The 12455-nt window shown below is 43.2% G+C and overlaps 1 protein-coding gene across 1 annotated transcript in view; it reads right to left on the bottom strand.

The window, feature by feature from the left end:
* TP63 (tumor protein p63) overlaps positions 1–12455 on the bottom strand; it is a 135708-nt gene that overhangs the window by 64028 nt on the left and 59225 nt on the right. The window contains exon 4 of the mRNA XM_032777329.2: positions 122–376. Coding sequence (XP_032633220.1) covers positions 122–376 — 255 coding nt within the window. The remainder of the gene's footprint in view (positions 1–121; positions 377–12455) is intronic.

Below are 12455 nucleotides of genomic sequence, written 5' to 3' on the forward strand. Positions count from 1 at the left end.
AAAATTATACACTGGACAAGAGTCACTCCTATTTCCTTATTGCAGTCCCATAGCTTTTTACTAGCCCATCCAGTGGCTTCTAGGCCCAAGTCAAGGAGGGTGTCCCTCTCTGCAGCCTTACCGTCCATGTTGCTGACTTGGCGGTGCTGGACTGTTGAAATGACACGTCGAAGCTGTGAGGTCCCGGGTAGTCTGTGTTCGAGGGGATGGCAGGGGAGGGCGAGAGGGCGTCAAAAGTGGAGCTGGGCTGGGCGTAGGGCGAGGGTGCCGTGACGCTGTTCTGAGCATGCTCCGTGTTGTAGGGGCTGGTGGAGGAGGAGCCATTTTGAATCTGCTGTTCCATGCTATTTAGGAGCCCCAGGTTTGTGTACTGTGGCTGCAGAGAGAGAATATTAACAGCATTAGCATACACTTACAAACAGGCGACGCAGGTCAGGCTGCCTTTGGAGGCTAGAAATTGCATTAACATATGTAGCATTTCGTTAGCACTTTTCATCGAAGGAGCTGAAGGCGCTTTGCACACATCTGCTAGTTATGTCCAACACCACCCTGAGAAGCGCTAGCCCATTTTACAGAGGGGGACACAGAGGCAGCAAGAAGAGACTTGCTCCTGGTCACATGGTATATCAACAGCCAGCCTGGGAAGAGAACCTACAGCTAATAGGTTTAACAATGAAAGAGATTAACCATTGGAAAAAACAACCACAGGAAGCGGTGGAGTCTCCCTCTTTTAATGCTTCAAATCAAGACTGGATGGCTTTGTGGAGGAGATGCTTTAGTCCAACCCAAGTTACTGGGCTCAACACGGGGCAACTAGGTGAAATTTAAGGGCCTGTGTTATATAGGTAGTCAGACTACAGGATCTAATGGTCCCTTCTGACCTCAAAAAAAAATATCTATGGATCTCTTAACCCCCAATAATCCTGTACTCTGATCCCTAGACCTTCCCACTCCCTAATTTAGTGGCCACCCTTATTCATTCACTCAGTGAGTAATCCCACTGAAATCAATGGAGCATCACCAATTAAGGAGCTACTCAGCGTGAACGGGCTACAGTGTGTGGCCCTTGAGACTTTTGCATTGTGTCTCTCATTCCTACCACGGCTAGTCACAGACATCGCCGACTGACCAGACAGGGAAGGGCAGAAAGGAATTACTGCAGGTGTCTCGCTGAGCATTAGCCCTTGGCTTGCTGGATACAAGCTTCCTTTCAATCCAAGGAACAGCAGTGCACAGGAAGGGGCGAGCAGCTGTATTTGTATAGTGCCTGACATTTAAACAGGCAGACAACACCGGCAAGTTCCTGCCCTGAAGAGCTTTCAGTTGGAAATTAGACATGGCCTGACCAGGAAAGACAAGGACAAGCGCAGGGTCCTGCACGTAGGATGGAAGAATCCCATGCACTGCTACAGACCAGGGACCAAATGGCTAAGTGGCAGTTCTGCAGAAAAGGAGCTAGAGGTTACAGTGGATGAGAAGCTGGATATGAGCCAATAGTGTGCCCTTGCTCCCAAGAAGGCTAACAGAATTTTATGCTGTATAAGTAGGGGCATTGCCAGCAGATCAAGGGATGTGATCACTCCCCTCTATTCAGCATTGGTGAGGACTCATTTGGAGTACTGTGTCCAATTTTGGGCCCCACACTACAAGAAAGATGTGGAAAAATTGGAAAGAGTCCAGGCGGAGGGCAACAAAAATGATTAGGGGGCTGGAGCACATGACTTATGAGGAGAGACTGAGGGAACTGGGATTGTTTAGTCTGCAGAAGAGAAGAATGAGGGGGGATTTGATAGCTGCTTTCAACTACCTGAAAGGGGGTTCCAAAGAGGATGGATCTAGACTGTTCTCAGTGGTACCTGATGACAGAACAAGGAGTAATGGTCTCAAGTTGCAGTGGGGGAGGTTTAGGTTGGATATTAGGAAAAACTTTTTCACTAGGAGGGTGGTGAAGCACTGGAATGGGTTACCTAGGGAGGTGGTGGAATCTCCTTCCTTAGAGGTTTTTAAGGTCAGGCTTGACAAAGCCCTGGCTGGGATGATTTAGTTGGGAATTGGTCCTGCTTTGAGCAGGGGGTGGGACTAGATGACCTCCTGAGGTCCCTTCCAACCTTGATATTCTATGATTCTACAAAGGACAAGCAGGGAGGCTGGAGATCAGTGGTATGGGAAGAGAACAGCTACAGCAGTGAGAGGTGACAAGAAGATGCTTATCTTTAGGTTCGTGTCTAACAAAAGGTGGGAAGCCCCCCCAAGGGCCTGTATGTGGCACAATCAGAGGGACTTTTCCTGCCTATCCAAAGCTCCCTGGGGATCACAACATTGGGTGGGGGGACGACAGTGAAAGTCCAGGCAGTTCTACAATCAGTCAGTAGGTGGCAGTGGAGGAGACACGGGGCAGAAGCAATGTTTCCCTCACGCGCTCACATGTCTTGTTTTCCCGAAATGCACTCATCTCTTCCCCCATGCGCCCTCCGGGGCAAAGGGAGCAAGAGGCAGAGTCTCTTTCCAAAGCTACCTCTCCCTCCTTGCATTTAGGCTAAATGCTCCCCACCCTCTTCCTCGTAGAGGTAGCTACGGACTGACCAAACAGCAGTTGCAGGACAACCATAAATTATGCACCAAGTGGCGAAGCCCCTTAAGTCAAAGCACTGATTTTAGATAGTGAGGCGCATAATTAAAAGCTTCATTGATGAGGGGTATCCACACAGCACTCTCATCCCAGGATGCGGCAGGCTGCAAGCAGATCTGGGATGGATTCACTGAGGGAAGTCTATACTCCACTGGTTCTAAGCTCTTTGTCAGGGTTTGCAGGGCGGCGTCCTTGGACGTTACAATCATACAGAAAAACATATCACAACTCATTTGCTAGGCAGAAGCATCCAACATTTGCAAGGCTTTGGTTCTGTTTCAAGTGTATTCTGCTAGATAGAATCCCCAACCTCTTGGGTACTCAGCCATTCCCCAAGAGCAGAATATGGTAATGAAAACAAAAAGGCACCAAGTGGTACTCAGCAGATTCATCTGCAAGGTGGCTTGACTCTACTGATATGTTACAGCAGGTTTTCGTTACACTCCCAAGTTGGGCCAACAGCCTTGATTACTTTGAGGGCCCTTATGTAAGACCGACGTATTCTTTCAGGCTCTCAAGGGTGATCAGCAGGTTGAGCGATGGAAGAGAAGGGGTTGGTAAAGCATGATCTGGAGAACCGAACACACAAGGTTGGGAGCCAGCATGGTCTAGCATCCTTCCTAAATGTTCAGTGCTGCCTAGCATAACGGGGCCTTCCTTGTGGTTGGGCCTCCAGGCATTACTCTACTACAAACAATAATTATGTTCTAAGTAGTAATCCTGGGTGAACCAAGGACCTCCTGTATAGCCTTGGGCTAGCCATCTTTCCTCCCTGCCTCAGTTTTCCCATCTGTAAAACGGGAATAAAGTTTACACTGCCTACCTTACAGGGTGATTGTGCGATTCAGTCTATGTTAATGTTTGTGCTGAATTCTGAACACACGCACCACTATGTAAGTGTCAAGTACCGCACTGGTAGTAAGTAGATAGCAATCCAGGCCAGAATTTTTCCAGGCACCTAACTGTTCTTGAGTTTCAGTGGGAGTTGGACTCCTACCTACTTTAGACTCTTTTGAAAACCCAGCCCCATTTAATCTAACTTTGACATGTGTTTTTCAAAGAAACTGTAAAGGCCCCTAGAGCTCGAAAAAGTAGACTCCTTCCCTTCACATCTCCTGGAGATTAGCATCTGAGGCACTTCCTAATGACAGAAGGAACGCTCTTATGAAAAGCGACTGTTGGAGCAGCTCGTCAAATGGAAACGGGGGGGGGGGGGGGGCGGAGAAGAGAAACTAGTCTTTTAGTCAACTATTCATAATAATTCCAGGCTGCCTAGCAGGTACTGAGGAAGAGAAGCACCCAAAATAGAGGAAACAACTATACTGGATGGAGTGCAGATGCTGAAGATGCTGGCAAGATGTCAATTAAAGAGCTAAATATCCCATTAAAGTTTAAGAACTCCTTAAGGGAATCGATGGATCCTCATCATTCCATTCAATCCAAGGGCCATCTGTCTCAATGTTAACAGTGGACTATCCATTCCATTACATTTATATATCCACATTCCATAGCTGAATGCCACGTCCCCATCTGCTCTTTAAATAACTATTAATCTCCTTACACTTATCCTAGCGCTGACACGAGCAGCTGTTTGACTCCCCTTCTCTCCCTCTGACTTCTACAAATCCTCCAGCCCTTCCTGCTCACCCCTGGACAGGTGCGGCACAGTCCAGGTGACATGGAAAGAAAAGGCACTGGCATACACCCGACTGCACTAAAGCTCTGGTATCCCAGTTGGAGGCCATGCCCCAGGCAAAAGGCTTGAAAAGTTGTTTGCATTCAGGGGTCAGTATCTGACACACTCACGAGCCCTTTGGTAAGAATCAGATAAGTCTTTCAGAGGCACACGCCTTCTGACAACAGAACAATCAGAGGGGCAACCAGCCGGGAGAAGGAGTACACTGGAATTCAACTGAGCATTAGCTCTGAGGGTAATAAAATGCCTCCTTTGCCAGGAAAGAGTTACAGACATTGTGCGCTCAAGAGAACAAAGAAAAAGAGATAATTTATGCATGCTTGAAAGCCAGCCCTTAATAGAGAAACGATGCAAAATATATTTTTAAGAGTCAAGGATTTTTTTTTTTAAGTTTTTGTATTAGAATTTAGATACAAATCGTTAAGACCCTGACTCAGCGAAGAAGTTGAAATCATGCACAAGTTGAAATAAACGAGATGACTCAATGTGTGAAAAGCAAAGCACATGCTCAAAGCTTTCCAGGATCGGGGCCCAGTGTTGCCATTGATCCATATGCCAATTTCTTGCTAACGGGAGTAAGAATGTTGCTCATGTAGAAAGAGGAAAGAAAGTGACAAAACGTTCAAAAAATAACTTGTCAAGTTTGAGGCATCACATTTTTAGCATCTGTGTTTTCAAAAAGGGTCAGTTCAAATTGTTTGTAGGTCCCTCCCCTCCTTTTAAATTCCTGACTTATATTAACACTTCAGAGCAGATTTTCTGAACTAAAAAGATTTTTAGAAATGTAATTCAGATTTCACCATCTATTCTATTTATTTTTGCACTTCATTAGGCACAGTGTATTTAGATTGGTCACTTTCATTTTCTGTTTATATTCAATTTCATTTCAAGGTTCTCCTGCACTTAGACAATGTTATGGTGTTTGGGCTAGCAACACTGGTAGATACATTTTAAATGAAGGTATAACTGAATTTAAAAAACAATTTCTAAAAATGAATTATTATTTAATCATGACAATCTTTCGCATCTTCAACCACAGAAACACCCAACTTCCGGTTAGAGATTCTGGGCAGTATGATCCGAAAGGTAATTCCTTTACTAAGTGGTACTATAATAAGTTCCACACTAGGGGGCATTCAAAACCCTAGGTGCACTGACCAGGGTCAGGTTTCAGAGTAGCGCCCGTGTTAGTCTGTATTCACAAACAGAACAGGAGGCCTTGTGCCACCTAAGAGACTAACACATTTATTTGAGCATGAGCTTTCGTGGGCTACAGCCCACTTCATTACACAAATTGAATCTACTTCCCCACGTTAAGTATCCTCACACCTTCTTGTCAACTCTCTGAAATAGGCCATTTTGATTATCACTACAACAGGTTTTTTGTCTCCTGCTGATAATAGTTTATCTTAATTAATTAGCCTCTTAGAGTTGGTTGGGCAACTCCCATCTTTTCATGCTCTCTGTATGTATATAATCTCCTCAATATATGTTCCATTCTATGCATCCAAAGTGAGCTGTAGCCCATGAAAGCTCTTGCTGAAATAAATTTGTTACTCTCTAAGGTGCCACAAGTAGTCCTGTTCTTTTTGCGAATACAGACTAACAGGGCTGCTACTTTGAAATCTGACCCTAATCAATGCACCTAGTGTTTTGAATGTGTACTTCTGATTAGAGTCACTTAATTTCTGTGCTAGAATAATGCTTCCTTCCTCCCACCATCCCAGTAAAAATGAGGCAGTTTCCCAACATGTCAGGGGAGAGTAAAGATGCTCATTCTAACATGGTAACATTTCACTAAATGAAAGCCCACTGTTGAAATATTATTGCACTGTGTCTGATATTTACATCACAAAGACTTGTAAACCTCTTAAAAACTTCTCAAATAAGTAGTGTAATAAAAAAAAATAGTGAGGCAGTCTTTGAGGTGCCTCAAGTAACAATCAGCACATTTTTAGAATGAAGACAGCTTTTAGATTCAATATGCAAACACTTCTAATAGTCAAAGATCTGCCAGTTTGAACAGAGCTCAGATATAGAGAGGCTTGTGTGAAATCGCACAAGAGAACAAAACTTTTCAGGAGAAGGTCCGTGATAAAAAAATATCTGCAGCCCAGCTGCAGCTGTACCCCAGTTATTGCTTCTCTTCCCACTGGAAATTGTGAATGCTTTGATAAATGGATGGAAGAGTTGACCATTTTCACCTTGGTCTTTGTCAGCACCTGTATCACCTCTACCAAAAACCTACTCTGTAACTTCAGAACACCGCCAGTTTTTAGGGAAGTACAATGGATCTCTTTACATCTGACTGCAACAGCACACGATAGGGGATAGGGTGGGCGGCAGTACGGTGGAAATAATTTCTGACCCCTATTGCTTTACCACTAGAATTTTAAGCAGAGCTACTCCCCAAGTACAGTGGAACCCAAAGGACCCGCCCTGGAAATGCAGTCCTGGAAGAGCTCCTTGCCATGGAGACATCATGCCTCTCACCGATAGATCAAGAAACTCTACGTGGTTCAAACACTCCCTGGCCACCAGGCAAACCTTCAAAAAGGTGTCGTCCTTGGTGCCCAATCTAATTGCAAACATGGGCCAGACTTAGAACATGACAGGAAACTCCAGAGACCAGGCAGAATAGTAACCTCTATCCACACTATTGGCCATAAGACAACCTAGCTTCTTAGAAGTTTCGTCTCAGTATAGATCAGAACTCAGATCTCAGTACTCAGATCAGTATTTTACTCCAACCACCACAACTAGTATTACTGGCCAAGAGACTCCAGGCAAGACTGAATCCTGAGCCACAGTGAACATAAAGCACCAGGACTAGTAATTCCAGGACTAATGGCAAGCAAATCGGCCCTGGTGTTCTCACTCTGAAGAAGGAATGTATTGTGGAATTTCAAATTCCTCTTCAACAACAGACCTTTATTCAGTTGATATTTAAATGGTTTCTGAGGCTAGTTATAACTATCCAGATGCCAGGTTTCCCAGATGTGACAGCTTCAAGCAAGATTTAAATTCACACATTCCTGAAGCATCCTATGATTGGGACTCGTTTTTGGGGACTGGGGAGAGTACGGGGTTTAAAGTACTCTGGTTTACAGAAGATGTTCCACTATTAACATTAATGGAGCTCCTGATGAATGAGAGTCAGGCAGCGTTACCAGTTTTTCAGAGGACAAAACTAACACAATATTATAAATAGCACACTTTTTAGTACTTGTGCAGGTATCAGGACACAGAAGACCCCACCCACAGCCCTATACTGGAACCATGTTTCAAACTGACATTGACAGTGTAACGGAGATGATAAGACAGAATAACCTTACACCACTTGGTTTGTGTCACTGGCCTCTGTTTCCACCAATATCTAGCTGGATGGAAGGGTTTCAATTTGAGTCAGACTAAGACTTTGAAAACGGTACAGAACTACTGTGAAAGTGGATGATGCTCCTTCTGTGTAACATACATCACTTCCATCACCTCTAGCTAGAGAGAGGAGGGCCCAGTGGTTAGGAGTCTAGAGACCTGGATTCAGGTTTGTGCTTGACCACAGACTACTTGTGTGACACTGGGCAAGTCACTTAGCCTCTCTGTGCCTCAGTTCCCCACGTGTAAAATGGGCAGAGTGATCCTTCTCTTTCTATTTAGATGATAATCTCTTGGGTGTAGGGATGGTCTCTTATTCTGCATGTACAGCACCTCGCATTATGGGGCTCCAATCTCAGTAATACAAATAACTTATATTTAAAAGAAAAAGTTCATAAAGGGGAAAAAAATCTTTTAGCCTTAAGCTGTGGCCATGCCATTGTGATGGGATCCCCGGGGTACAACTTGGAACTGAGTACCACTGTTCCCCCTTAATTTTCCAGCCTGGGCTGTCTCTCACAATGCTTTGCTAATGACAAGCAGCAAACCCCTCCAGGTGCTGCGATCACTCAGCACAACATCCAGCTAGATTTCATGAATGCTCCCTGAACCACTCACAAATCACACAAAAGCACCAGCCAATTCCCCCCAGCTCCCCAGCCTTGCACCCCAAAGCTGTACCGTCTTGCCCTGGTCGGAAGCCTGATCAAGGTAAGTTTATTACCAAGTCCGCCCCTCCCTCCATGTGCAGAGGGGACACACATCAGCCTTTGTAACCTGAGCAAATTTCCCAAGCCCTTCAATCAAAAAACAGTTTTAGGTAAAACAGGTTTATTAACTACACAGAGAGAGATTTTAAGTGATGGTAAGTGGTAGGCACAAAAAGTCAGAAACAGCTGCTACTAAAGAAAAGGTAAGTGCACTGTCTAAATCTTAAACCTTATTATATTAGGCAGTATCTAGATCAAGCAACTTTCTCACCCCACTAGTTGTTACAGTTCTTAATACACAGGTTCTCCCTTAAGCCCAGACCAGCCTCCTCAGTTGAAGTCTTTTCTTCTTGGCGTTCTTGTTGCTTTCAGCGTAGGTGGGGGAAGAGAAAGGCCAAGGCACGATGCCACTGTCCCTTATTTTATAACCTCAGTCCATGTGCCTGGACAACACTTGCCCAGACATGTCCTGGTGGGCTTTACTGAGTCACAGGGTTGAGCAACCCCCCGGTGCGATCTTGTGCAACTGAATCATAGAGTTAACCAGTCCCCATTGTGAGGTGCTTGCACAACTGTCATTGAGTTGTAAACCCCTGGATTACAACTCCCCTATTTAACACCCTCCTATAAGTGGTATATCACCTAGCAGTAGAGAATCTCAAAAACTTATCACATATTTCAGTAACAGCCACAGAGCAAAATCTCATAACTTCATGCACACTAACGCATACATATTTGGACAGGACAATGAGTTTCAGCAAATCACAACCTTTCATGGCACACTTTGTATGAAATATCACAACCATATCTGAATGATGAATATGGGTGTTACAGGATGCTACAGTGCGTCTTAGCCATATAAACAACATCTTGCAAAATACTGCAACATTATCTGGATTGCGCATGCTCACTTATTAGCACATATATGTTGTAGGGGGTCCCTAGACTTCTCATGAGCTTATCCTGGCAAACAAAATTTTGCCTAACTAAAATAAAGAGCTTTTCCTTTAGTTCAGCTACAAAATCTGCCAAAATGTAATTGGGAAGGATACATAAAAACACTGTTATCTGCCTGCTTATCATCTAAGGAAAGTATATTTTGCTACTGTTGTTGAGAATTCTGGCACACTTCTCCACAGCTACACCTCAAGTCTTTGGTGTTGGTTTTAGAGATAGTGGACCAGATTCACTGAGTGAGTAGGCACACATTTGTATTTTAAATTTTTTATGAGTAAACAGCACTCCTGTTACATTGCTATATTTACAGAAGAGAATACTCTTTATGTAAATTTACCATACAGTATTCATGAAAGGCTTTTAAAAAATATACTAGTTTGATCATTTCTCTAGAACCATCTGTTCCACTTTGAAAGCTGGGGGAGGGGGGGCAGGGCAGATAGCATTTGGTTTGCATTTTAAAATTCCCACACAGCCTTTTGATTAATCCAAGCCAAACAAATTGAAGGGCCTGATCCTTCAAGTACTTGTGCATGGTTCTAACTTTATGCACATGAGCAGTTTGACAGGGCTACTCACGTGAGTAAACATATGTACATGTTTGCATAACTGGGGTCTAAGAGAAAGCACCGCATGGTACGATTTTCCAAGGGATCTAAGTCGACACCTGACACTGAAGATTATAGTTCTTTGGGACTTTAGTTCATTTTCCTTTTTAGCTCAAGTTAAGTTTTGCACCATGGTTAACACTTATCCAATTGAACTCTGCAAACATTTTTCAGCCAGCCAGACAGCAGTGGGGTGCCATCTAACCCAGCACAGCCCAAGGGAGAAATGCTTTTCATTTTTGGTCTTCTACCACCTGCCTCAGGTTCACATAACAGAGCTAGTCTAAAACCAGGATTATCAAACCTGACAATGTGGACCATGTTAGGGTATAGATTACATTATCTCCAGAATTAGACAGATCATTTATATCGTTATACAGATCATTTATATCGTTATACAGCTCATATATTTTTAATCATCAAATATTTTCAGTAATCACCACAGAAAAACAGTAAGACATTAGTGAAAGCCTTTACAAGAATAAAACATTAGATTCTGATAATGAAAGAGTGCTCCACAAAATACATTATTTAAGCGGGTTCTTGGTCCTTGAAAAGGGGCTTCCTTAGGCAGAAAGAGCTAAGCATTTGGCTTCTGAAAAATCATCAAGAAAAGGTGGTTTCATTGGGGCACCCCTTGTCCCCCAAAACGCAGAGTCACTTCTGAAAACTTAGGCCACTTATTTTTAAAAGCATTGCATCTTGTCTGCTGCACCCCTTCACGCTAAGCCACACACAGATCAAAACAACAATCCATTTATATTTTAAAAATAAATAGTAGAAAACCAAAGTGAACCAAAGTTATAAGTCACTTTGCTACTCCTACATACTTCACACAAGTACTCAGGATACTAAATCTTCCAAAGCATCAGGTTCCACAGTTTTAAAGCAGACCAACTAATAGCCCTCAACACCAGCAGACTTCAGACAAAGTAATGAAACTGAAATGCAGGCCAGACGCTTCTAAAGCTCTCACATTACCGGCTGGACACCAGAATGTCAGTAAATAGATATTCAAAGAGACAAGAAGTAGGGACAGTTTTTCACTTTAAAAAGCAAACAAAAACAAAAAGAAATCCCACAAACAGATCTACCCATAACTGAATGCTAAGATCTCAAAAGAGAGGTACAATAAAGACAAGCTGCTGGATTTCAATGATCATGCTTTGGGGGCTGGTTTTCAGGCCGAATGCCAGCCAAGGGAACCACAACATAAATCATGGTTTGATATCAGAAAAACTCGGCCTAAGATTTCTAGTGTCAAAAAGTTTGGACAGGGGGAAAAAAAATAAAAAAAACTCTTTTCAATGGAAAAACATATTTGAATAGAAGAGGAATTGACTGAACTGTCAAAATTTAAGGGGGAGAGAGAATGGACTGGAAAATTACTACAGTTGATTACAATTGCCTAATTTCTTGAACTTTTTTTCAATAGACTGTAACCATAAATGATTATCGGTCACTTAGACATTTAGCATTTTATTAAGTTGAAAGGACATTACTAGTCAGGCCTGACAGGACGTCTGTGTCTCATCCATACAGAAAGGTAGTAGATGTATCCATAAAAAACATGGCCAAGGGGCCCCAGGGCAACAGTGGAGTAGGGTCAGTAACAGTACCATGCATTACAATCAGCTCACAAACTCATCTATCACCTATTGCATCTTGGCTCAATTATATTAGGTTAAACCAGAATCCATCCGCTTTAAACACAAATACAAAATGGGAGACAGTTCAGCTCTAGAATTTCCAGTCAGCTAATATTTCAATCAGAAACAAGTCGTTTAGTTGGATAGTTGCATTTTAACAAAGAATACGTTTTGTTTTAAACACTGAACCATGATGCAAACACGGACAATACTCAGGAAGACTAGCTTCTAAGGCAATTTACAGAAGGATACACAGAACAGGTCAACTTAAAAATTACCCACTGAAAGGAAGGAAAAATTATTACAATCTAATGTGAAAGTCTATTGAATAAATCAGAGAGAACACCACACCTATTGGTGTAACTGGCCAGTTTAGTCTCTGTTCAGGCTGGCACTCCAGACCAACCAGGGTTGTTACAGAAAGTGTGTGAGACCCCAGAGATCTGGACACAGTGTTAAAATGGCTTGGCCCTGGCTCCATCATCAGCCAAGATATTTTCAAAACTGAGTGAGAAGGGAGGGCACATACACTTTTGATGGCTGGTTATTTCCTGAGCACAGAGAACAAGGCCGTAAAAGGCGAAACGCTAGTCCATACTAATGGAGTTCATCCCACTTGCTCAACTTATCTCACAGGGATAAAAACGAGTTGTAACTGGCCACATTTTAAAATGATTCCCCCACAGTCACAGTAGTTGGGTGCTACTCAGTCTTCCCAAATGTTGGGTTTTGAAGAACAAGATGGATGATGGAATATCTTTCATGGGACCAACTTCTGTTGGTGAGAAAACAAGCAGGGTTCTGAGGACACATTTGCTGTGGCCAGTTGAA

Source organism: Chelonoidis abingdonii, chromosome 8 (genome assembly GCF_003597395.2).
Source record: "Chelonoidis abingdonii isolate Lonesome George chromosome 8, CheloAbing_2.0, whole genome shotgun sequence".
Taxonomy (NCBI): Eukaryota; Metazoa; Chordata; order Testudines; family Testudinidae; genus Chelonoidis; species Chelonoidis abingdonii.